This window comes from Coccinella septempunctata, chromosome 1 (assembly GCF_907165205.1).
Source record: "Coccinella septempunctata chromosome 1, icCocSept1.1, whole genome shotgun sequence".
Lineage (NCBI taxonomy): Eukaryota > Metazoa > Arthropoda > Insecta > Coleoptera > Coccinellidae > Coccinella > Coccinella septempunctata.
In genome coordinates this window covers 42,941,720-42,964,497 of record NC_058189.1, presented here as the reverse complement: position 1 = coordinate 42,964,497, position 22,778 = coordinate 42,941,720, and the positions used below count along the sequence as shown (strand labels likewise).

Here is a 22,778-nt window from a genome sequence, read left to right as displayed (position 1 = left end):
CAGTCATATGCAGCAGATGAATCTATTCGAGATGTTGAAGGCTTCCCAATTCTGACTTGTGCCTCCCTGAATTTTTTTGCTCAAAAAAAAAATAGACTTGTTTCGTTGGGGTCACTTTGGAGAAAAATTATGTCGACTTCATCTTGTGTATTCCGTTTCCCGTACTGCTAAGGCTTCCATACCCTCCAAGTTTTGTCACAGGCATGGAAAATTTCCAAGAACTCTTCGCACTCATGAAAAAGGAGTTTTCGATGCAGACTGCTGCTATGAGGGCTTATTTCGACAGTCTCTCGCAGGAAATTAAAAGAAGCCTCAATGCGACGATTGGAAGGATTGACAGGTGTCAATGAATTGTCAGAAGTTTTTTTGAATTTCTTCCCCGTTTTTTTGAATTTTCTACTGAATAACCACTGGTATATCTATGGGAGATGATTCCCCAATATAAGGGTCCTGTAGCGTTCCTCGAACAACTGAAGAATAGAAGAATCATCACTTGAAAGATTGGACCTGGTCGAAAGACCCTCCCAGTCAAAAGCAAGATTTAGCTATTATTAATTTGAGTACTGAAGGCATTTCTAACGACCAGGGTGATCCTACACCAAGATGAGCAGAAGATTTTTGACGCAAAGATGATATTCCTCCCAGTGCAATTGAAAAAGAAGTTATGTACCTATGATTATTAATTTTTTTCTTCAGACATCACCAAGTATTAGAATAAGTTTGGATGAAGCCTTTATTATTTACTTGTTGTTTTCGTTTTCTGCTCTGTTTCTTTGTTTCAGATATTATTTCGAAATGGAAAGAGGATGAAGAAATTTTTATGTCAATGGAAAGGAAGCCCTTCAGTATTAAAAGCTTATTCTGTAAACAAATTTGTCATCACAACACTACTCACGGGGAGACAGGGTTTTTTTACTGAGGTTTTTCCCTAAGCTCTTGTATCATACTCCAAATTGTATGGTACCCCGTTACACTAACCTTTGCTAAAACTCATACATATGCTATATTAGTTGATAACTAAAAATGTATTGCTGACATTCAAAATATATATATATATATATATATATATATATATATATATATATATAGGGAAAAATAGCTAATTTGGGTATTCAGCAATTATTGGCTGGGCAATTATCAACAATCAGGTGTCATAACATCTATATTTCGAACCTCTTGTGGTTCTTCTTCAGGATGCTAAAATAATACAATAAGTGGATACACATAAAAACAAATTTTTCCCTGTTTTCTCTGGCAAACGATCAATTACAATATATATATATATATATATATATATATATATATATATATATATATATATATATATATATATATATATATATATATATATATATATATATATATATATATATATATATATATATATATATATATATATATATATATATATATATATATATATATATATATATATATATATATATATATATATATATATATATACTACTTTGGAAAGCAGAATCGCATCTGTTGAAGCTGAAGTACTGTCGCTGAAGCGTTGTTTGAGAAAAAACAACATAATTGTCTCCGGCCTAGAGGTTGGAGATGATATCGCATCCTCATTCGTCCAGAACATGAGGAACCTGCTCAATATAGATCTGCCTGGGCGTGCAATTAATGACATTTATAGATTGAGTAAAAGTATCAATCCTCCTATCAAGGTTGAATTTTCATCTTACCGGTACAAACTTATGGTGATGAAAAATAAGAACAAGCTCAAGGCTACAAAAATTTTCATCAATGATGATTTATGCCCTGAGGATCGAGAGCGATTAAAACTGCTGAGAAAGCATCTCCACCTGGCTAAATCGAAGAAGCTGAATGCCTATATAAAAGACGGGAATTTGTTCATCAAAGGGAAAGCCGCTCTAACTGAGGACTTAATGAACATACCACATAATAAGATCCTAGATAAGGACAACGTTGAGCTGTCTGAGGAAGAAAAATCCAGGAGTGCCCCGGACACACCGGTTCCATTATCTCGTTTTAAGCAATTGGCTGAGAAATATGAACACTTTGAGGTTGAAGAGGGTGGAAGATTGCAAAGGGAGAACGCGGACGTTGAGAACATACTACGGAAGACTGAAGACATAACCAGGCAGTTGAGGTCTAAACTCAAACCAGTGCCAACTGGGGCGGGAGCGATACCAAAAGCTGCTAGGAAGAAAAATTTTTGATTAGTTTTTGCTTTTCGTTTCTCTGGAAGTTTTTTATTCATTTTGATTTTATTATATTAATTTTTTTTTAATTTTTTTTTAATTTTGTGTATTTCTGTATCATGATTATTGCTAACTTGAATGCAGGTTCTTTGTTCTCAAAGATGGTGGATTTTGCTGAGATAGTAGATTCTAATAATTTTGATATTGTCTGCGTTACGGAAACCTGGTTTAACGATGACGTGAATTCGGCTGATGTGTCACTACCTGGTTTTAAGTTGATCCGCAGTGATAGGGTAGGTAGGGGTGGTGGTGTATGTGTGTTTGTGAGAGAGCATTATAAGATCAAAGTAATTGATATGGACTTCGAATTCGAGAGTCCTTTGAAATGTCTTTGGATACAGCTGAGTATTCGAAAATTGAGTATTGTGATTGGTGTAGTATATAGACCTCCAAATCGTAGAAAGCGTAAGTCCAAGTTCAGTTCTTTTGTTAACGACGTTGATCTGATGTTGAATTATGTGTGTCCTATGGCTGATTGTGTTTTTTGTATCGGTGACGTCAACGTCAACCTGCTGAATTCATCAAACCCTCTGTCTGAATGTTTTTCCTCCTATGGATTTCAAATCATCCAGGAGCCCACAAGAGTTACTCTAACATCGAGTACGCTATTGGATCCGATTTTTGTGAAATGTCCGGCCAACTTCATGGGAGTGAGTGGAGTTAAGAACATGTGTCATATTAGCGATCATCGCTTAGCGTTTTGTGAGTGCTTCGTACCTAGTTCGAAGTGGGTGCAAAAGTTTATAACTTATAGGGACTTTGATGATTTTGATTGTGAAGCTTTCCTTCCAGACTTGAGATCGGAAAGGTGGCACTCATTCACCCGCGAACCTAATATCAATAAAAAAGTGCAAATCTTCAATGACATCTTATTGAGCGTTTATGACCGCCATGCTCCTTTCAGACGAAGGAGAATATCTAAGCCTAAAGCGCCCTGGTTGACTGAACGGCTCAGGGGGTTGAAGCGGAGGATTGGAATGGGTATAAGAGAATGAGAAATGGTACTCTGGCTGAGATTAGACGTAGCAAGAAGATATCTCTTGGCTGCTAGTTCTGATGGTAATGAAGCTGCCTGGAAGGCTTTGAAGTCTCTGAATGTTGCCAAGGTTAATGCGAGTGCTATTCCAGATTGCTTAAAGGACGCGGAATCTATTAGTGATTTTTTCTCAGCATTCAATGGTGTTGCAGGTGATGATGCGTGTACTGATAAGATTTCGTATTATAACAACAATAGTTATAGAACTGAGCCATCATTCCATTTCAAAATTGCTTCGTTGGAACCGATAAGGATCATCATGACTGGAATTCGAACTAAAGCCGTGGGCGACGATGATGTAACGCTGGATATGCTCGTTCATGTGTTTCCAGTAATAGAATCGTATGTTCAGCATCTGGTCAATAGCTGCATAGTGGCCGGTGTGTTTCCTGTGCAGTGGAAGTGCGCTATTGGTATACCGCTTCCGAAAACAGTGGGGCCTACTTCTTTTTGGGATTTGAGGATCATCAGTATTCTGCCACTTTTGTCTAAGGTGTTGGAGAAGGTTTTGTCTGATCAGATTTCGGAGTACGTCAATGACTTCAATTTGCTACCATCGTACCAATCTGGCTTTCGCAGGAATCACAGTACTGCTACTACTCTGGCATCGGTCACAAATAAAATATTCCATGATCTTGATCGGTGTTATTCTGTACTTCATATTTTGCTTGATTTTTCGAAGGTATTCGACACGATTAATCATTCCCTTCTGTGTGCCAAGCTAAAATATTTTGATTTCTCTGCCTCAGCTCTTTCTATGATAAGATCGTTCCTAACATTCCGAAGTTTAAAGGTGCTGGTGGACGGCAGGTACGCGACACCGACATCAATCCGGGCAGGCGTTCCGCAGGGTTCCATATTGGGGCCATTGTTGTTCATAATTTATGTGGCTGATCTTTTCTCTTGCTTAGACCATGCATTGCTGAGGCATTTGCTGACGATGTTCAGTTGATGTTCCGGTTTAGGGGGAGTGAATTGAATTTGGCTTCGGCTAGAGTCAACCAGGACCTTGAAACGATTCTACAAATGTGTAAATCTCATGATCTTTCCATTAACTCGGCGAAGACCAAATGTATTGTTTATTGTAAAAGGAAGGATAGGGATAATATCAGAGCCAGTTTGGATCTCAGTCTCAACGGGGATAAGTTAGATATAAGTAATGGCGCCAGGAATCTGGGAGTCTTATTTGATGAAGACTTGAGATTTCGGAAGCATGTTTCCACTTTAGTTAGGTCGGCGTTTTTTAAGCTTAGAATTCTCTATTCTGCACGTAAATATTTGACTTTTCAGATGAGAAAAAATTTATAAGAGGTATTAGTTTTGTCAACTTTCAACTATTGCGACATAATTTATGGCCCCTGTTTGGATGTTTTTCATAAAAGAAGAATTCAGCTTGTGCAGAATTGGTGTTGCAGATTTGTTTTTGGTCTTCGTAAGTTTGATCATGTGTCTGGAAGGATCAGGGATTTAGGTTGGCTGAGGATGGAAAGCAGGGTGAAGCTGCACATGGGATGTTTTGTGTTCAAACTTATGAAGAGTCCCATAGAAAATAGGATCATGGATCATTGGTTCCTAGATCTGGTGTTCACTCCGTCAACATTAGATACCCGTACAGGTTGACAGTTCCCGCTCATCGAACAGCTGGGTTTCGTAGGTGTTTTTCCTTTAATGCTGCAAAAGTAATGAATACATTTGACACCGATGTTAGAAATTTCACATCGTTTTTTGCATTTAAGTCTCAGCTTAAATCTTTTCTACTTACCAGAGAATAGATATGTATTTTTTCAGATTTTTTTAATTTTTTTTATTTTAGTCAGTGGTAGTGCTTATATTTTCCTTTATGTTCAATTAATGTAGAATGCTATTTTTTTTGCATGGAGATTGTTATTCTCTTTCTTTGAGGCTGTTGGTTGTCTATTTGCTATGTGTGCACTCTATATTTCATTTTTATATTGTAATTTACCATAGGGGAGTCGGCGGAGTTAAGTGTAAGAGTAGTCTTTGAGACTAAACTTCGCTCAGGCGATTCTTCTCGATTTTATAAGTTGTATAGTTCTTTTTTTTCTTGTTAAGTAGTGCCAATAAAGTCGATTCATTATTATTATTACTTCAATAAATTATTTCAATAAATGCATGAAAATGAGCCATTTTCAGTGGGTTTCACCAAATATGGTTGCCCGATCAATGATTGTCCGGTCACTCGATTTCCAAAACGAAGCAACTGAAACTTTTTTATTCCTAAATATATTGAAACAGTAGCAATTGAGTACCATTAAATAGATGCATACTAAGGGGTGAGTCTTTGACGTGTACAAATATTTTAAAAGTAGATTCTTGAGGTCAAAAGGAACACTTTTTTCCTACACCGATTTTTTATTCATTTTCACAATAGATCTTGACTCAAGAAGTGAATAAGATGGGCGCCGCACCGTGGTTTCTGAAAATTTTATTATCCTCCACCCTGATTGAAAATAATCCATGTATCCATGTGAAATCATAAGCAGAGTATTAAACTGATCAAACAAGAGTTTGACTGAAAGTTTTCTTTATACAGTGAGTATATACATTGTCCAAGAAGCAAAACTATTATCCATACAGAGTGTTTTCACTATTGAGGCTTTTTTTTTGACGGTAAAAGGTAGAAGTCATCAAAATAAGTAATTTCAAGATGGCTGAAATACAATACTTAGTATTTCTACAAAATTACATTAAATTTCAAGTACGGTACTGCGGAAGGTGACTTCAGCATCCGAAAAACCAAACAAACCTCAAACATATAGCTGGACAATGAATGGTTCGGTACATAGGAGAGTATCTGATTATAGTTGCATCAGGTCACTTGAACAAATTGTTGTATCGTTCGATTTGGGGTGAAAACAGTGTAGAAAATTGAGACAGTTCATTTAAAGCGCCTATGTTGACAAAGTGCTATTATTGTTAGACTATTTCAGCAAATTTTTACGATGATTGTTGGAGGGTTCGAAAAAGAAGAAGTTGATCATTGTAAAAAAAAATGTGAATAATTTTTTGTCCTGAGTATTTTTCTGTCGATTGCTATCGAAAGGAGCCATTTCATAAAATCGTTAAAGTTTCTAAAAACAAGAGAAAAATATTCGGCAATCCTAAGTTTCCCTTTAAATATCCACGTAAAAATCGAACTGGCCAATATCCTTGAAGAATCCATATGGTTGAGTTAGTCGTCACTAGATAAGTTTTTCCTCATTGCTTTGCGATTCAGATAACAAATGATTTAAGGTCGTATTAGATTTTTCAACTTCGTCATTTTGAAAGATTTGTGTAGGTGATTTTTGATTAAACGCTTTATTTTGACCAGTTCTACCTTCTGTTAATAGAGCCCTATTTAAAAATACCCTGTATATTTCAAGAACGAATATGAACAGAGCAGAAAGCAAAAGCCCTGTGTATATTTTTCATTAATAACAAACTTCATCCTGTTGCGGATACAGAAGATTCCCAAGCTATAAAATTGATATTCAGAACGTGTTCGACCATTGTTTCAGAGCCATACAATTCAGCCGCTCGGGATAACACAGTAAATTAGAGTTGACAAATATTGTTAATAGGATTGTATTTGCATTTTCCTAACTTCTACCCCTCTGTGTTCTAACTCAAATTAAAAAATAATTGTACACTGCGAACCCACGTTCGTTGAATATATTTTCACTGTATTTTTCTGGTTTCCGAATATTTCGTCTCTATATTGCGAATAATTTATGTGTTTCCATTCAGATGACATGGCGATGTAATCAATAAAGATAAGTAATAATAATAATAATAATAATAATGTTTATTTCAAAGAATGTCACAAGTACATGGTAAATGCACATTAAATGAAACAACGTCAAAAAGCTTACACCCTATCTGTCTAGGTAATCTCCAATGGAATAGGGTTCTAGTGTGATGAGCATCTCTTTCAAATTCTTTTTGAAGACATAAATACTTTTACAATTTTTCAATTCATCAGGAAGTCTATTGAACATTCTGATACAGGCATAAGTTGGGTGTTTCTCAGTGATAGAAAGTCTATGTTTGGGGTAACAAATATCAAAATTCCGAGTGTGATAGGTATGCATTGAACTACATAGTTTATATTCACCTAGGTTCCTAAACATATAGATCAACAATTCATAAATATAAAGAGAATATACGGTTAATATTTTGTTCTCTTTGAAAACTCCCCTGCATGATTCCCTGTAACCCAGCCCAAAGATGATTCTGATGATTCTTTTCTGGATGCGGAAAATCTCTTGTAATCCAGAACATGCCCCATAGAAAATCAAACCGAATCTCAGTAAGCTCTCAAAGTTGGAAAAATAAAATATTCTTAGCGAATCAGCATTTAAGTATTGGCTGGTTATTCTCAAGTTATAAACAACAGAGTTTAATTTCTTTCCCAGACTGATAATATGGGCTTCCCATTTGAGGTTTTCGTCTAAATGGACTCCTAAAAATTTTGTTGTGGTTTTAGGTTTTGTTACTAGGTTTCCCAATTTGATAGTAGTTGGTGTCTGTATCCTCTGTTGTGATGTTCTGAAGAGTATAACATTCGTTTTATCAGCGTTGAGAAATAATCCATTCTTCTTGAACCATTCCTCAATTCTATTAAACAGCAAAGAACTGGTCCTGAGTAGCTGAGGATAATCCGAACCTGGTACTAGCATACTTGTGTCATCTGCATAGTTTGTGAGAAGACAATCAGTTAGATTGTTTTCGGTGGGCATTTCATCCGAGTATCTGCTTTCATTTTCTTCCCCTGATGTATTAATCTTGCTCATGTCATTCAAAAACTCTCGTAATTCTTCAGCAATTCCAACTGCGCCGCCTAGAACCTCTTCTACTGTAGCATTCTCGTCCCAAGTATCCTCAAGGATAGTAGATACGTCGTTAATAAAGAGAACAAATATAATGGGGCCTAATATGCTTCCCTGTCCAACACCTGAGGGGTTCTCTTGGATTTCCGATTTGGAGATGTTGCCATCTTGTTTTATGACTGTTCTTTGTCTTCTGTTTCCTAAGTACGACTTGAACCAATCTAGTGCAATGCCTCTCACACCATATTTTTCAAGTTTCATCAAGATGTATTCATGGCTGAGACAATCAAATGCCTTAGATAGATCCAAAAATATGCCCAATAGGATTTCATTTTTTTCAAATGCTTCAACAATTTTTTCTGTAAACTGCAGTATGGCACTTGTTACAGACTTTCCTCTAATGTAACCGTGCTGGTTTTTGTTCAGTATGCTACATTTGCTAAGAAAGCTCACCAACCTGTTGCACGCAGCCATCTCAAATATTTTAGAGAACGATGGCAATATGCTAATGGGCCTATAACTTTCAAACAAACTGCGATCCCCTTTCTTATAGACAGGAATTACTGAAGCTAATTTTAGTTGTTCAGGGAAAATTCCATATACAAAAGAATTATTAACCATATAACTCAGAACTTCTGTTATACTACTCAAACATTGCTTGATGATAATTATTGGTATTTCGTCATCTCCACTGGTAAATTTATTCTTGAGTCTTTTACCCAATGATAGGATCTCATTTTCTGTAACGGGGTTCAAGAAGAAAGACAGTTGGTTTGGAAGGATGTTACAGCTGAAAGTAGATCTTGTACTGTTCTGCATCAGATTAGGTATTACTTCTAGCAAGAAGCTATTATAGTGATTAGCTGTTTCAGCTGGAGTTCCCTTGAAGTGACTATTGGAATTGGAATGCTTGTCTTTACCAACCACATCGTTGTATATGGCCCACATTGTTTTTGTTTTATTATCTGATAGAGAAATTTTTCTGTGATAGTTGTTCGAACGACTTTTAATTAGTAAGTTGTTATACTCCTTCTTGAACCGATTGTATGTTTGTTTCATTTCAGGGTGATAGTGCGAGATTAACTGTAATGCACTGAGTTTGTTTTTCCATTCCTCTATCTCTGGGTCGAAGGTTCTGGGCTGGCACCGTTGTGGGACAACTAGTTTGAGTGGAAAGCATTCATGGAACAGTCTCAGAAAGAGATTCATGAAACAATTCCATTGTAAATTTACTTGACTCTCTCCCGCGTTATATACCTGTTGCCAATCTTGTTCTGTCAGTTTTTTGGAAAAAATTTCTATACTTTCGGACGTATAAGTTCTTTTGTAGTACGTGCTAGGTTTAATAGCAAAGTTCAATGTGAATGAGAGTTTAAGCCCTAAGTGATCTGAGACAGCCGTATACAATACATCAGTTGAACAGATATATTCACAGTTAGTGAGAACATTATCTATACCTGATCTAGATGTAGGAGTTATTCTAGTGTATTCATTGAAAGCAGAACTGAATGAATATGAACTGAGTAGGAGGTTCATTCTGACAATATTATTGTGATCATCTTTCAAATCAATATTAAAATCACCTGATATAAAAGTTAATTTTCTGTCCAAGACAAGTACTTCCAAGACATCTTCTAGTTTTTCGTAAAATAATTCTAGTGAGCTTTTGGGTGACCGATAAACACTGATAACAATGACACTTTGATTGCCCATAAAACACTCCACTGCAGCACACTCAAACACTCGATGCTCAGCTAAGTTATTTATTCGTTGGTGGACTCTATATTTGGTACCGTTCTTGATGTAAACAGCAGCTCCTCCATGATAAGTGTCTGAGCCTAGCTTGATAAAACGCTGTAACTCTTTTAGATCAATTCTTACCTGTTGAATCTCCTACTCTTGTATTCCTTCATTTATTAACAATTTGGGATACAAGATATCCCAATAGGAAAGCAGTATAAAATTCATCTTATAGTATCTTTTAGTACATTTCCGTTTTGAAGTAGATATGCAAAAAGTGTTGGGATGACAAACAGTAAATATACATATAATGTACTATATGTACTATACTCTGCTATAATACTGTAGTGTTGTTAAAAACTAGGCGCCGTCATTCCATTGCTGGAACATACAGAACACTGAAGAAATGTCAAAGATCTCATTACTTTCAAACAAAATTTCGAATGAAAATATCTAGCTATATATTGTACAAAACTTTGTATGTATGTATAGGCTAAGAATTGTTCAATATATCATCGTATATCACCGGAAAATCATAAAACACCTTTTTTCTTGTCACTTTTTGGCTATAAAAATTTGAGCTCAAGTCCTCGGAATGAAAATCCTAGGAGTATTTTACTGGGCGACTATAATGAAGTCATAAAAGGAATCAAATTGGTCGATTTTTCATACCAATATTGTACTGAATGTATACTTCAAAATGAAATTAATATAAATAATAATAAAATTATGATATTCTGCTTTGAAAAACTGTATTGTTTTAACGCCCTTTGTAAATTCCTAAATTCTTTCAACTGCCAAATTAGAAGTTCCAATTCTATCAACAAATCTCTGAAAGCGCACAAAATTATAAATTCAAATTCCTTCATTGTCATAAGCTATCCTTGATTCAGTGATATCAATCAACACAGATTCCAAATCACATCGTGGAATCCCCCTTGAAAGGAAAGCATGTCTACTGACGTTCGAATGAATTAATTTGGATCAGACGATGCGAGCGCCTCTTTATCGAAATTTATTGTATTCCGCGTGGAATATCGCGTTGAAGGAATTAATTTCATCACGAATATGATCTGACGAACCAGCTACTCGCAAACCCTCAAGATGGCTATTAATTCCAGAGTAAACAGCACTACAAGTCATAACGAAGCTCATTCGTGTTGACGGGAGCTCCTTGTAAGTTTGTTTGACCTACAGCAAACTTTGATTGTCACACTACTCGGTCCTTGATGTTGTTTGCCGATTACGCCTCTGAATTCTGTGGGTAAATATTTTTGTTTGCGGATTCAGCAACGGCAGGATAATGCCAAGTTGGGTCGAATTAACTTCTTCTTATTAAGAGTAATTTATATTCGTTTGTTCTGAGGTATCAAGTTGAATTGGAAAAAAAAGGGTTCCATTTTTTATGTTTATATCTTTTGATCCCCTTGAATCTGTCTTAATTGGTTTTGGCCTACCGTTAATGAACTTCCCGAAAGTATAATGGGGTTTTGAGAAAGGCAATTTCATGGTTCTAGGTGTTCATTTATGCGATGTCTTTCGTTTTATATTTCCATTGCTTCATTCGACGATTCGGAATATGATTCTACCGGATCCGACAGGAAAATATTGCCGAATGGGGCAGTACTACAGCTGAGTACAACTGCCATCAAAAGTGACACTTTTAATGACAGCTAATAGAGTTGAAAGTGATTGTTTATGTGGAACCTGCTAAAAATATTTTTATTCCATTTTGACGTTTGAAGACGACATCATAGGACAAAGGTATTTGGCGTTTATCTATTCAGTGAAATAATTTTTTTATCCCATTTTGACGTTTAAAGATGACAATATTCAACCCATGGTAACTAGGGTAAGTTGACGTTTATCCACTGAGTGAATTAAATTTTTTTTAATTGACTAGTGAAATAAAATATTCTCCACTCACTCTCTGGAAATTATTCTTTCCATACAAAATGCAGGTAAGACTCATTTTAAAGTAAGTTTATTATAACTTCATCAAAAATTCCATTGAACAGTCATGTCTTTCATTAAAGTAGAAATTACAGTTATGAAGATTTTCAAAATGAAATTGAAAACCTGCACCTCCTTCAAAAGAAACACGCTCAGTCGTAATAGCACATGTGTTTGTGGAATTCTCAGGCCCTGCTGGAATTCTGCATCAGAAACTCCGGTTTTAGTCACCCCACCAAGTATTTGTTCAGAAATATTGATTTTGTTCTGTAATGAATCCTCAATATATCCTTCTGCAACAGAACTTGAGCGCCATCCACCATGTCTCTTCAAAACTGTCAAATCTGCCCCAGAATTTGCGAGTAGGGTTGCAGAAGATCGCCTGAAACTGTGCCCTGTATATTGTTCAGCACCAGAAAGACCCAAATACTTTGCAATTGTAGCGGGCATTTTAGAAAATGAGTTCACACCTACAGGCTGGACAGTACATTATTCGTTTTTATAATTTAGAAATAGTCGCTTGTGATCAACTTTTTTTGGCCTCAAGTTCTTATACTATATATCAAGTGCAGCAACCTTATTACTACCATTGACCACAGTGAAAACTCTTTTCTTATAGGTTTTCGTAACAGGAATCTGAATAACCAATACGCTGCCCCGATCTTCCACATCATCTACGGTCATATTCACCAGCTCGCCAATTCTACACCCTCCAGCAACACCCATAATAAAAACTACCTTTATCAATAAATATTGCTCATCAGGAGCGGCATCTAAAAAATATTCTAACTCCTCTCTTGTGAATACTTTCGACTTCTTTGCTACGTATCCTCTGGAATGTTGCTTCAAAAAGGCGATGACTTGGTAAAATCTGCCGATGTCCATTTTTTCTTTCAGAGCAACACAGTGGCGGCTGGTCTGTGAGGGCTATAGGGCTACAGCCCCCCATACAAGAAATCACAAGAAATCAATCCTTTTATGCTATTTACCTTCCCATACGATTTTCAATGAAAATATTACTTTGCACGGTTATTTATATAATTTATTAATGTAAGCCCCCTAGTGAACTAGATCACGAGCCGCCACTGGAGCAACATGAATCTTGCTCTTGTTGCTATGGATTGAATAATGCCCTAGCAATAATCAATCGACACCTTTTATGTCATTTCAGAAATAAGATAATTCTCTGGAAAGTATTATCATTTGAATCCTAAATAAAATGGAATAAAATTTTGTATACAACACGTGAGTTATAAATGTTTATTCATTCGAAGAAGTAAATCTACTCGACCTAAACTTTCTTCTCATGAATAAACATTCATTCAACTTATTTATTGTATACCTAAATAACTATTAGATAATACCACATTCTCCTATGATAAAATCAGATACAATTGTAATGATAATTTTAGGAATGGCAAAATTTCATTATCAATATTCGACAATCATTACTTATATTACATAAGAATGAGTCATGTGTTTTATAATGGCTTCAAGTCCTTCGAATTTTGTCTGTCGTCTGGTGTGCCGCAAGGATCTAATCTTGGACCATTGTTATTCATAATTTTTGTCAACGATCTTCTGTCTCTTCCCAGTTGCTTAGCCTTGGCCTATGCAGATGACTTCAAACTTTACCTGAGGATATGCGGAATTGCAGACTTAGAGCTGCTCCAGTCCAGCTTGGAGTTGGTTAATGTTTGGTGCTCGCGCAATGGACTCATTTTAAATATACAAAAGTGTTTTAAGGTGACTTTCACGAGAAGCTTACGTCCTCTCACCTTCAATTATTCTATTGGTAATTGTCTTATCGCTAGTGGAGATCGGTTTCGCGATTTGGGGGTGTTATTTGATTCGACGTTCAGCTTTGTTCCTCACATCGAGGAGCTCTCTTCTTCGGCTAGTCGATCTTTAGGCTTTGTGTTTCGGTGTTCCAGGGAGTTCCCTGATGTTTCAGTCCTCAGAATTCTCTATTTTTCTCTTGTCGTCAGCAAATTAGAGTACGCCAACTTGGTTTGGTTTCCGATATACAGTTCCCACCTAACATCACTTGAACGCATTCAAAGGAAATTCTTGAAGACCGGCAGGTATCCTGAACGTGGTGCGGATTTGTCGGAGATCATGCGGGAAATGCGAATTTCAACGTTGCAGGAGAGACAGAAGCGACAGTGCGCTAAATCTGCGCAAAAGCTTGTCACTGGAGGAATTGATTCGCCTCATCTACTGTCCAGGGTTGACATTCGTGTACCAAGAATTGAAGCGAGGACCACATCAACTTTTCGACTCCCTAAACCTCGGACTAACATACTTGAGCAAGCTCCGGTTTATCGATTGTGCAGGGCTGCTGATGAACTTAAGTTCAATTTGTTTTTTTAGTTCGGGGCGGTTAATGTTTATTGTTGTATTATTGAATGTGTAATTTTGTTTGAATAATTTTCATATTGTTCATTGTCAATATGTTACCCTGTTATTGGGAAATTTCCTGTTGGGTATGACTTTAGCCTTGCGGCTTTCACACTCCTCTCCAGAGGAAAATTCACTTATCCCAGATAAGAATTGCTTTTATATCTCCTCAGGCGTTCTGCATACAGACTTAACTTTTGCTTCAGAGTGTCGAGGCAGTGGTGAGCTGTAGCTTTATCCGTCTCTCGCTCTGTGTGTGTTCTGTTTCTATCCATGATTTCTTTGGCAGCTTTCACAACCTTTCTTCCGCGATTCCCGTTCAAGTACTCCGTCAGTCGTCCAATGTCTATTCTAAGTCTCTCTGTTTTGTGTTGAAGACGTTTCTGCCATGGTGGCGCATGTAATTTGTGTAATTTTGGACCATCGTTGTTCGTTCGGCGAATTTTTGCCCCTATGGTTTTAGCCGTCGTTAGCGCTGCACAGTGAAAAACTAGATGAAGATATTCCAATGAACTTCCATTCTGTAGGTACTCAGGTAAAACGTCCTTATTCAAGATGTCGATTATGAGTGACAGTTTCTTGGATGTATTGAGTCGGGGAGGTGCTATTCGATGAAGAGGATCTGTTCCTTCCAGTTCGGCAAAGTATCTCCTCATCTCAGATTCAACTTGTCGGTGGAGCTCATCCCTATCGTCCTGGTGTTCAGGCTAATTTGCTTTGCAGGATGGACTTTCAGTATCAATGTCTTCTGGGTGTTGTTGCCCAGGCATGTGAATTTCATCAGAGGTGTTGGTGTTATTCTCTATTGCTAGCGGATGCTGAAGTTCTCGTTTAATTGCGTCGATTCTGGCCGTTGGTATTAGTTCATTTCTCAGAATTACGCGGTACTGGTCTGCCACTCGTTGTTCAGTGACATTGAGATTTGGGTAGGCGTTGCAGAATTCCTCATGGAGCCTTTTCCTATAGTTGTTCGTGTTCTGCCCTAGTCCCGTGATGGAGTTATATATGCGCACAATAGTTTCATTCATGGACGTTGTCCACTTCATGCGCTTTCTAACTAACCCCGATTGGGTGAGCACTGGCTGAATGTCCTGCGCAGCACCTTCAGCGGTTCGAGTCGGCAATTGAATTGGACTCGCTGGTTGCTGTTGTTGCTTTGGAGCTGTGGCTTCTTTTGCAGCAGGAGCCCGCTTCCTCAACATCCTGCCACCGACGTCCCGCATGCTGTCATGTCCAGCGCCGGCTCCAGACATGCCCTGACGATCCCCAGGCAGCGACTTGTTTCCGAGGCTTCTCGTAATCACCATTTCCATGGGTTTGTGCTCCCCTTTCTCGGTTTGGGTGAGGGGTAGAGAAACGGGAGCAGAAAGAGCACCCCCATAAAGGATGTGAAAGAGAAAGGATGAAGGAATGGGACTGCGGACAGCAGGCGTAGCTGGCTGCACCGTCTACGTCGTTACGATGGCTACCCGGCAGGCCATCTACTAGATAGCTGCCAGGCAGGCCAGACATTATTATTATTATTATGAATATTAATATTTATAGTACATCTAAAACAATTGCTCACATTAATGCCTTTCAATGTTATGGAGCTTCGCATCATCATCATCATGTAGCCGTTATTTTCCACTGCTCGACGTAGGCCTCCTCTAATTTCCTCCATGTCTCACGGTTTTGGGCTGTCTGCATCCAGTTCCCCGCAATTTTTCTTACATCGTGGCTCCAGCGTATGGGTGGTCGGCCGACGCTACGTTTGTCCTCTCGTGGTCGGCACTCCAATATCCTTCTAGTCAATCTTTCTTTTGATGATCTGACTATATGACCTGCCCATCTCCACTTCATTCTAGTCATGTGTTCTACTATGTTCTTTGTCTGATGATGATGTTAGGTATTCTGTCTCTTCTAGTAATTCCAAGCAAGGCGTTCTTAGATTCTTCGTGGGTAATCTAAATAAGAAGTGTACTCTTCAGCTTGTCGGCAAAAATACCTTTGGAAAGATTCCGAGCAAGGTTGCTAAATGGTTTGGTTTAGATAACTCGAAAGCATGTACAGGTCGTTGTGGAAGACGCCTGCGGACTTTGGTTGCCGATGCGGGAGCCTCAATGACTTCACTGAAGTTGGTCTGTTGGGGAAGGTTATCTAGCTGACAGTATGTTGGGAAAAAATAAGTTTGCGAAGATGATATCTGGTGTGGAGGGGAAGCCATCTGTATCATGTTACGATTCCTGGAGTGTCGATGATGGCAGTTACAGCAACAGCTAAAAGGAATGTTCTTGAGGAACTTAAGTACCTTTAGTGGAAATTTCAAGAATCGACATTTTCATTTTGTTGCTCCAATAAAGAAATAAGGCTTTTTTTCAGTGAAATATTGATATGATTGCATTGAAATGGCATTTCATATTTCCCTTGGGAAATATAAGTGTATTATGACATATGGTATCTAAGGTGATAATGCTCAATACCATTTCAATCCGAAATAAACACAACAACTAACAAGGGTGCTTGACTTGATCATTGAAAATTTGCTCCACAAAGTTGATGAGCTCCATATTTTCGATTTTTCTTGTGAGTATGAAAAAAAAAAGGTTCACTGAAGTTCTCGTCTTCATTTCTCAATATACACCAATTGGCATAAGCAATATCGTACCTAATGCTGAGAAGATTTTTTAGTTGGGAGGTCCAAAGTTGCTCTTCAATATACACAAGAATAAGGAAAAACCAAATGAAATGAGAACCACACTTTTACTAATTAATTCACTATCGACAAGCATATTAAGCATTCAAGAATTAAAGCCGAGAATTGGAACAGAAAGTAATTTAAATGACAACGTCTTTCTTATTTGTAAAAAAGCATTTGCCAGTAACCATAGCGTTGAACATCCACAACAACCTTGTGAATTGGATGGAACTGTATACATAGGGTTCCACAAAAGTACTGTTCTGCATTTTTTTTCTGGCTATACGATATTAACTTAAACATCAACATTGGCCTTTACCAAGGTCAACGTCAAACTGGTTTTTTTCAAGAAGGAACTTGTCCAAAACGAAATGGGGCAAATTTTCCTTCTGATATGACCTCAAACATCCAGTAACTTTTTTTCGGCCTTAGTGCTTCTGCAGGATCAAACTACAAGGAATGCAATGCAATGCAATTCTAGCTAGTGGGGGTTCAAAATGCATCCTGATTATCCTGATCTCAACTTTCAAGGTTAAGTTCAACGAACGTATTTTTCGATTAAGGGCCTGTATACGAAGGATATAGACAAAAAAACATTAAATTATAATTGACTTTACTGCAACTATGGTTGACGTTCATTTGGTTGAAAAAAGACTACCAATATGATTCGGCTACTTGAGTCGAAATATTTCCTTGACTCTTGAGGAAAAGAAATCTGGTATTGTTATTTGTACTTTTGCATTTATCTTCTAAAATGGAGTAGAAGGAGAAAACTGGTCAAAACCATAATTTTGTGGTACCTATCTGATTCAATGTAGAAAATCTCGAATTCTAATATAATTAGAATATAATAAAATAATGCAGAAAGTTTTTTTGAGCGTGAAATTCAACGTGCAGCAATCAGAAATGCTTAAACCTTACCCACAGTATTTGAAGCAATTAGAGTACAGACACACTGAATTATCTCTTCTACTTATGCAGTGTTGAGCATTCTTGTATCCGAGTAAAATCCTGCAAACTGCACCAGCTTGCATACATTTGCATCACAAGAGAGAGAAGCTTGAGCAAGCCGTATTTTCAGCGAACTGAAAATCCCGTCCTCCTGAATTTTCTACCGGATCAACATTAAATTAATTATCCCACATGTTTTCTAGGCGCCATAAATTAACAAACTTTCCTTGCACCCGCGAAGTTAGTTCATGAATTTAAACAATTACGGGTCTGGGCTGCGAAAAGTACTAATCTGAAAAGTTCGACTGGGGTCGATGATTTGGATTAATCGAGATTCTAATTTTGTTCCTTTTTCGAACGGGAGACTAATTGCATTCAATCAAACAGTTCGTTGCACGTTAATGATCAGATTCCAGCCAGACTGAGATTGCCATATGCAATGATGTGAATTCTTTTTTCAGGTCGCCAAAACGACATTGCAAATTTCAACTTATGACTAATACTTTCAATGTCATTCTTTTAATCCTAAGGGTCATAGAATTTCAAAATTGGAAGGACGTTGTCTTGCTATAGTGGGGGAATTTTTAGTTACTGAAAGTAAAGGGTGTTTCAAATTACGCGGTTTTTTTTTTAAATAAATAAAACACATAATTTGCAATCATTTTCAAAAACTGTTTATTGGTAATTGAAGTATCAGTTATGACATTCATGTACGAAAAATAATAACTGCCAAATGGCCTCCTCTTGCAGCTCTACAGACGTCTACTCTTTTGTTTAAATTTTCAATGAAATTTTGACATAATTAAGGCTCAAACTCACTTATGACACGAATTATTTCATTATTTAGTTCAGGAATCGATTGTGGATTATTCTTATAAACTTGGCTTCTCACATAACCCCCAAAGAAAAAAGTCCAACGGTGTCAAATCACATGATCTTGGTTGCCAATTGACATCAGCGTTTCTGGAGATTATTCGTCCAGTAAATTATTGTTTCAATATATCAATTGTGTCATTTGCAAAGTGAGGTGTTGAAACCAAATGTCCTCTTTATCAATATTCTGGCCACAAAAATTCGATTATCAACGAACCGGTCTCTTGAAATTTGTTAATAATTCGACCAACAGTGCTTTCAGATGGACGATAATGTTTTTTTTTCTAAAAACACTTTTCACAGAACGCTGATTTTCATGAAATAATTTAACAATTTGAACGCGTCGTTGTATCGTGTACGAAGCTATTTTATAAATGTCGTACATCGTACTTTTTAAATGTCAAAATACCCAGACGAATTCGGTGCGCCCTCCATATTTTATTTAGTCTTGAAAAAAAACTGCGCAATTTGAAACACCCTTTATATTATATATAAAACGAAAATTGTTAGAAAGTTGTTATGAACAGTGAAAAAGAAAATAAATAATTGACCGAGTACATGTTTATATAGGGTTTTCCAATAGGGACTTTTTTTTTTTTTTTTTGGTGTAGCAGGGGGAAAATCTGCAAGACAGACGAACCGCCCTCATCTCCTGAGGGGGAACAGTGTGGGGTTTCTCACTCTCCTGAGCTCGAGACCCACTAAAAACCCTACTGCTTCTTGAATTTTGGTTCCGGGCATTTGCCTATAAACCGTTCATCTCTTGGTCGGTTTTCTTCTCGCACACTATCGTGCTGGGATTTGTGTGTTTATCCTCTATTGGATTAACACTTTATTGAATTTTTCAATAAGTTTCTGTTGTTATTTTAATCTCTTTTTAATTGATCTCTTGGTCTCCTTCGGTAAATTCGCATTCTCCTTTTGTCTTCCTCTGGGTCGTAGTCCACTAGTCTCCTGAGTTCTTGATTCGGATGGTTTTTCGCTATTTCGAATAATTTCTCTGCTTTTCTGTTCATGAATTCCGTTATGGTTTCCCATTTTAGGTCCCTATAAATCTGTCTATTCCTGACAAACCAAGGTGCATCTATTGCACATCGTAGCAGCTTGTTTTCAGTGGCCTGAATTCTTTTGATATGGCTCTTTGCCGCGAAACCCCAGGCAACTGATCCATAAGTCAGTTGAGGCCTAGCAACGGCTTTGATTATCTTCAATTTTGTCTCTTTCGACATGTTGCTTCTTCTTCCTATCAGAGGATAGAGTCTATTCATCGCTGCTTTCGTTTTGTCGATTGCTTGTTTGATATGACTTTTCCAGGTAAGTCCTTTGTCAAGCGTTATTCCTAAATATTTGGCTTCATTTTTCCAGTCGATTTCTTCGCCGGCAACATCCAGTTTTGTTGTGGGTCGCAGTCTTCTCTTCTGTAGTAATATTGCTTGGCTCTTTTGTCCATTGAGCTTGATTTTCCACTTTATGCACCAGTCATTTGTTTCGTCAATCGACTCTTGTAGAACTCGTTCTATTATTTCAGGGTTTCGGTGTCGAGTCAGCATATAACGTTAGCATAGTTCTTGGATTTTTCGGAATATCGTGGATGTATATGTTGTACAGAAGTGGCCCAAGTACTGATCCTTGGGGTACTCCAGCCTCTATATCTCTTGTTGAGGAGCATTCTCCTCCCACTTTTACGTAAAATCTTCTATTTTTGAGATAATTCCTGATCAACTTGCATATTTTGATCGAATATCCAGCACATCTCATCTTATATATTAATCCTTCATGCCATACTCTGTCGAATGCTCTGGCGACGTCTAGTAAAATAAGACCTGTAGCTTGTTTATTTTGGAATCCCTCTGTTATGTACTCTGTGAGCCTTAATAATTGTTGTTCTGTTGAATGCTCTCTTCTGAATCCGAACTGTTCTGGTGGTATTAGTTCCAGATTTTCGGTTTCCTCATTTAGCCTCGTGGCGATAATTTTTTCTACTACTTTTCCTAAAGCCGACAGTAGACTTATCGGTCTGTAGTTTTGTGGAAACTTCTTCTCTTTGAATGGTTTATTGAATACTATGACTTCTGCTGTTTTCCATTTTTCTGGGTAGTGTTCTGTCCTCATAATTCCATTCGCGATATTTGTTAGAGCAGCTATACCTTTTCTAGGTAATTTCTTTAACATAACATTCGTTATTTTATCGCTTCCGGGAGCTTTCCTCTTCTTCAAACTTCTAATTATTTCCCTGATTTCATTTGGCGATGTTGGCTTGTCTATTTCAGCAGTCGCTGGTAATTCATCCATTTCTTCATCATTTTCTTCAACCAGTTCTTCCAAATCTTCATTATCGTCGTCTATCCTGTAATTTATTCTCGATTCTCGTTCGATCGAGTCCGCCAATGCATCTGCCTTATCAGTATTGGTATAAGCCATTCCCCTTTCTCCGTGTAGGGGTGGAATTTTAGTCTTTTCTCCTCGTAGGCTTTTTTGCATTCTCCATGCAGAATGATCGATTGTATTCAGTTCTTGAACCCTTTTGTTCCATCTGCTTGTTCTTAGATCTTTCAGGGCATTTTTCAGAACTTGGCTATGTCGGTTGAGGTTCCTTCTATTTAGATCATTTTTGTTCATCCTATATATTCTTCTGAGTCTTCGATTTTCTTGTATAAGATCTTTTACTTCTTTAGGCATATCGCCATGCGGATGACTTGGAGCTGGTCTCTTCACTCTTCTCGTGCTTTTTTCGTAAGCTTTCAATATAATCTCTTCCAGTTTATCAACCGCACATTCCAGATCGTCTGGAGTGTTTATTGTTGGAATTTCTGTTATTTCCGATTGTATTAAATGGCTGTATTTAGTCCAATTGGTATATTCTCTTATTTCCAGCAGTTTTTCTCTTGGTTCTTCTCCAATTGTCAATTCCACGGGATTGTGGTTTGAGGTTCCATCTTCCAAAGTTTCAATCGAGAATTCTTGAGTTATATTTTTCAATATCGCGATATCTATTACATCTGGTGTTCCTCTTCCAAAAGCAAGATATGTCGGTAGCTCTGGTCCAATAACTATGGCATTTTGTTTTTCGGCGAAATCCTTGAGTTTTTTGCCATTTCTATTCTCTGTTATGCTATTCCATAATGGGGATTTACAGTTGAAATCTCCGATGGAGATTTTCGGGTTTGATCCTTCCAACATGTTGTTTATCTCTTCTTCCAATAGATTGTTTTGTGGTGGCTTATACGCCGAGGTTATTTCGACTCTTTGCCGATTTAATTCGGCAACAATCGTCACTTTTTCTGTTTTTCCTTGTGTTTCGTCGGATCTACTTTTAAAGTAGTGTTTCAGATCTGTTCTCACCAATATTGCTACTCCTCCTCCGGTGTTTGTAATTCTGTCACATCTATATGTTTCATAATTCATGAAATTCAGTCTTCTGTTCCGGTTTATTCTTGTTTCCTGTAGGGCTATAATATCAGGTTGTCTTTCTGATATTATTTGTTCTATCTCGGCTTTCCGAGTGTTGATCCCGTTTATGTTCCACGAGATTATCTTGAGGGATTTCTTCCTAATATCCGTAAGGTCCATTAATTCAGTTTACTGAATAATGCTTGGAGTTTTTTCTCCATTTCCCTATCAATTTTCAACATTATCTTGTTGAAAATTTTTTCTGTGAAGATATCTAAATCGGCTGATTCAGATATCTTTTTCTTCTCCTGTTGACTGTTCACAGCTTGTTTCATTGTAAGCTTTTTCTGTCCTTCTTTTTTCTGGACGGGTTTTGGAGTCTCCCTCTTCTTTTCCTGCTCTGTAGGTTGGGTCTTCGCTACTTCCTGAATTTTTTGTTCAGAAGTTGTTGTTTTTGTTACCTTCTTTTTCTGTTCAACTGATTTTCGGGAATTTTTCTTTCTGGTCACCAACTTGAACTCGCTACATCCTTTGTAGCTAGCTGGATGGCCCTCTTCTCCACATAAGACGCATGTGGCATTTCTCTCTTCACCTTTTCTGGTAAGTGTGCAGTCATTGCTGCTGTGACTTCCTGAGCACTTCACGCATCTCCACGGGAAGGAGCATTTGTTTTGTGCATGTCCGTA

General features: G+C 37.4%; 1 protein-coding gene across 1 annotated transcript; it reads right to left on the bottom strand.

The window, feature by feature from the left end:
- Window positions 1-12,356: 12,356 nt before the first annotated feature.
- LOC123322667 lies at window positions 12,357-12,686 on the bottom strand. Its single transcript, XM_044910645.1, has one exon. The coding sequence runs from the start codon at window positions 12,684-12,686 to the stop codon at window positions 12,357-12,359; it is 330 nt and encodes a 109-aa protein (XP_044766580.1).
- Between the last annotated feature and the right edge of the window lie 10,092 nt (window positions 12,687-22,778).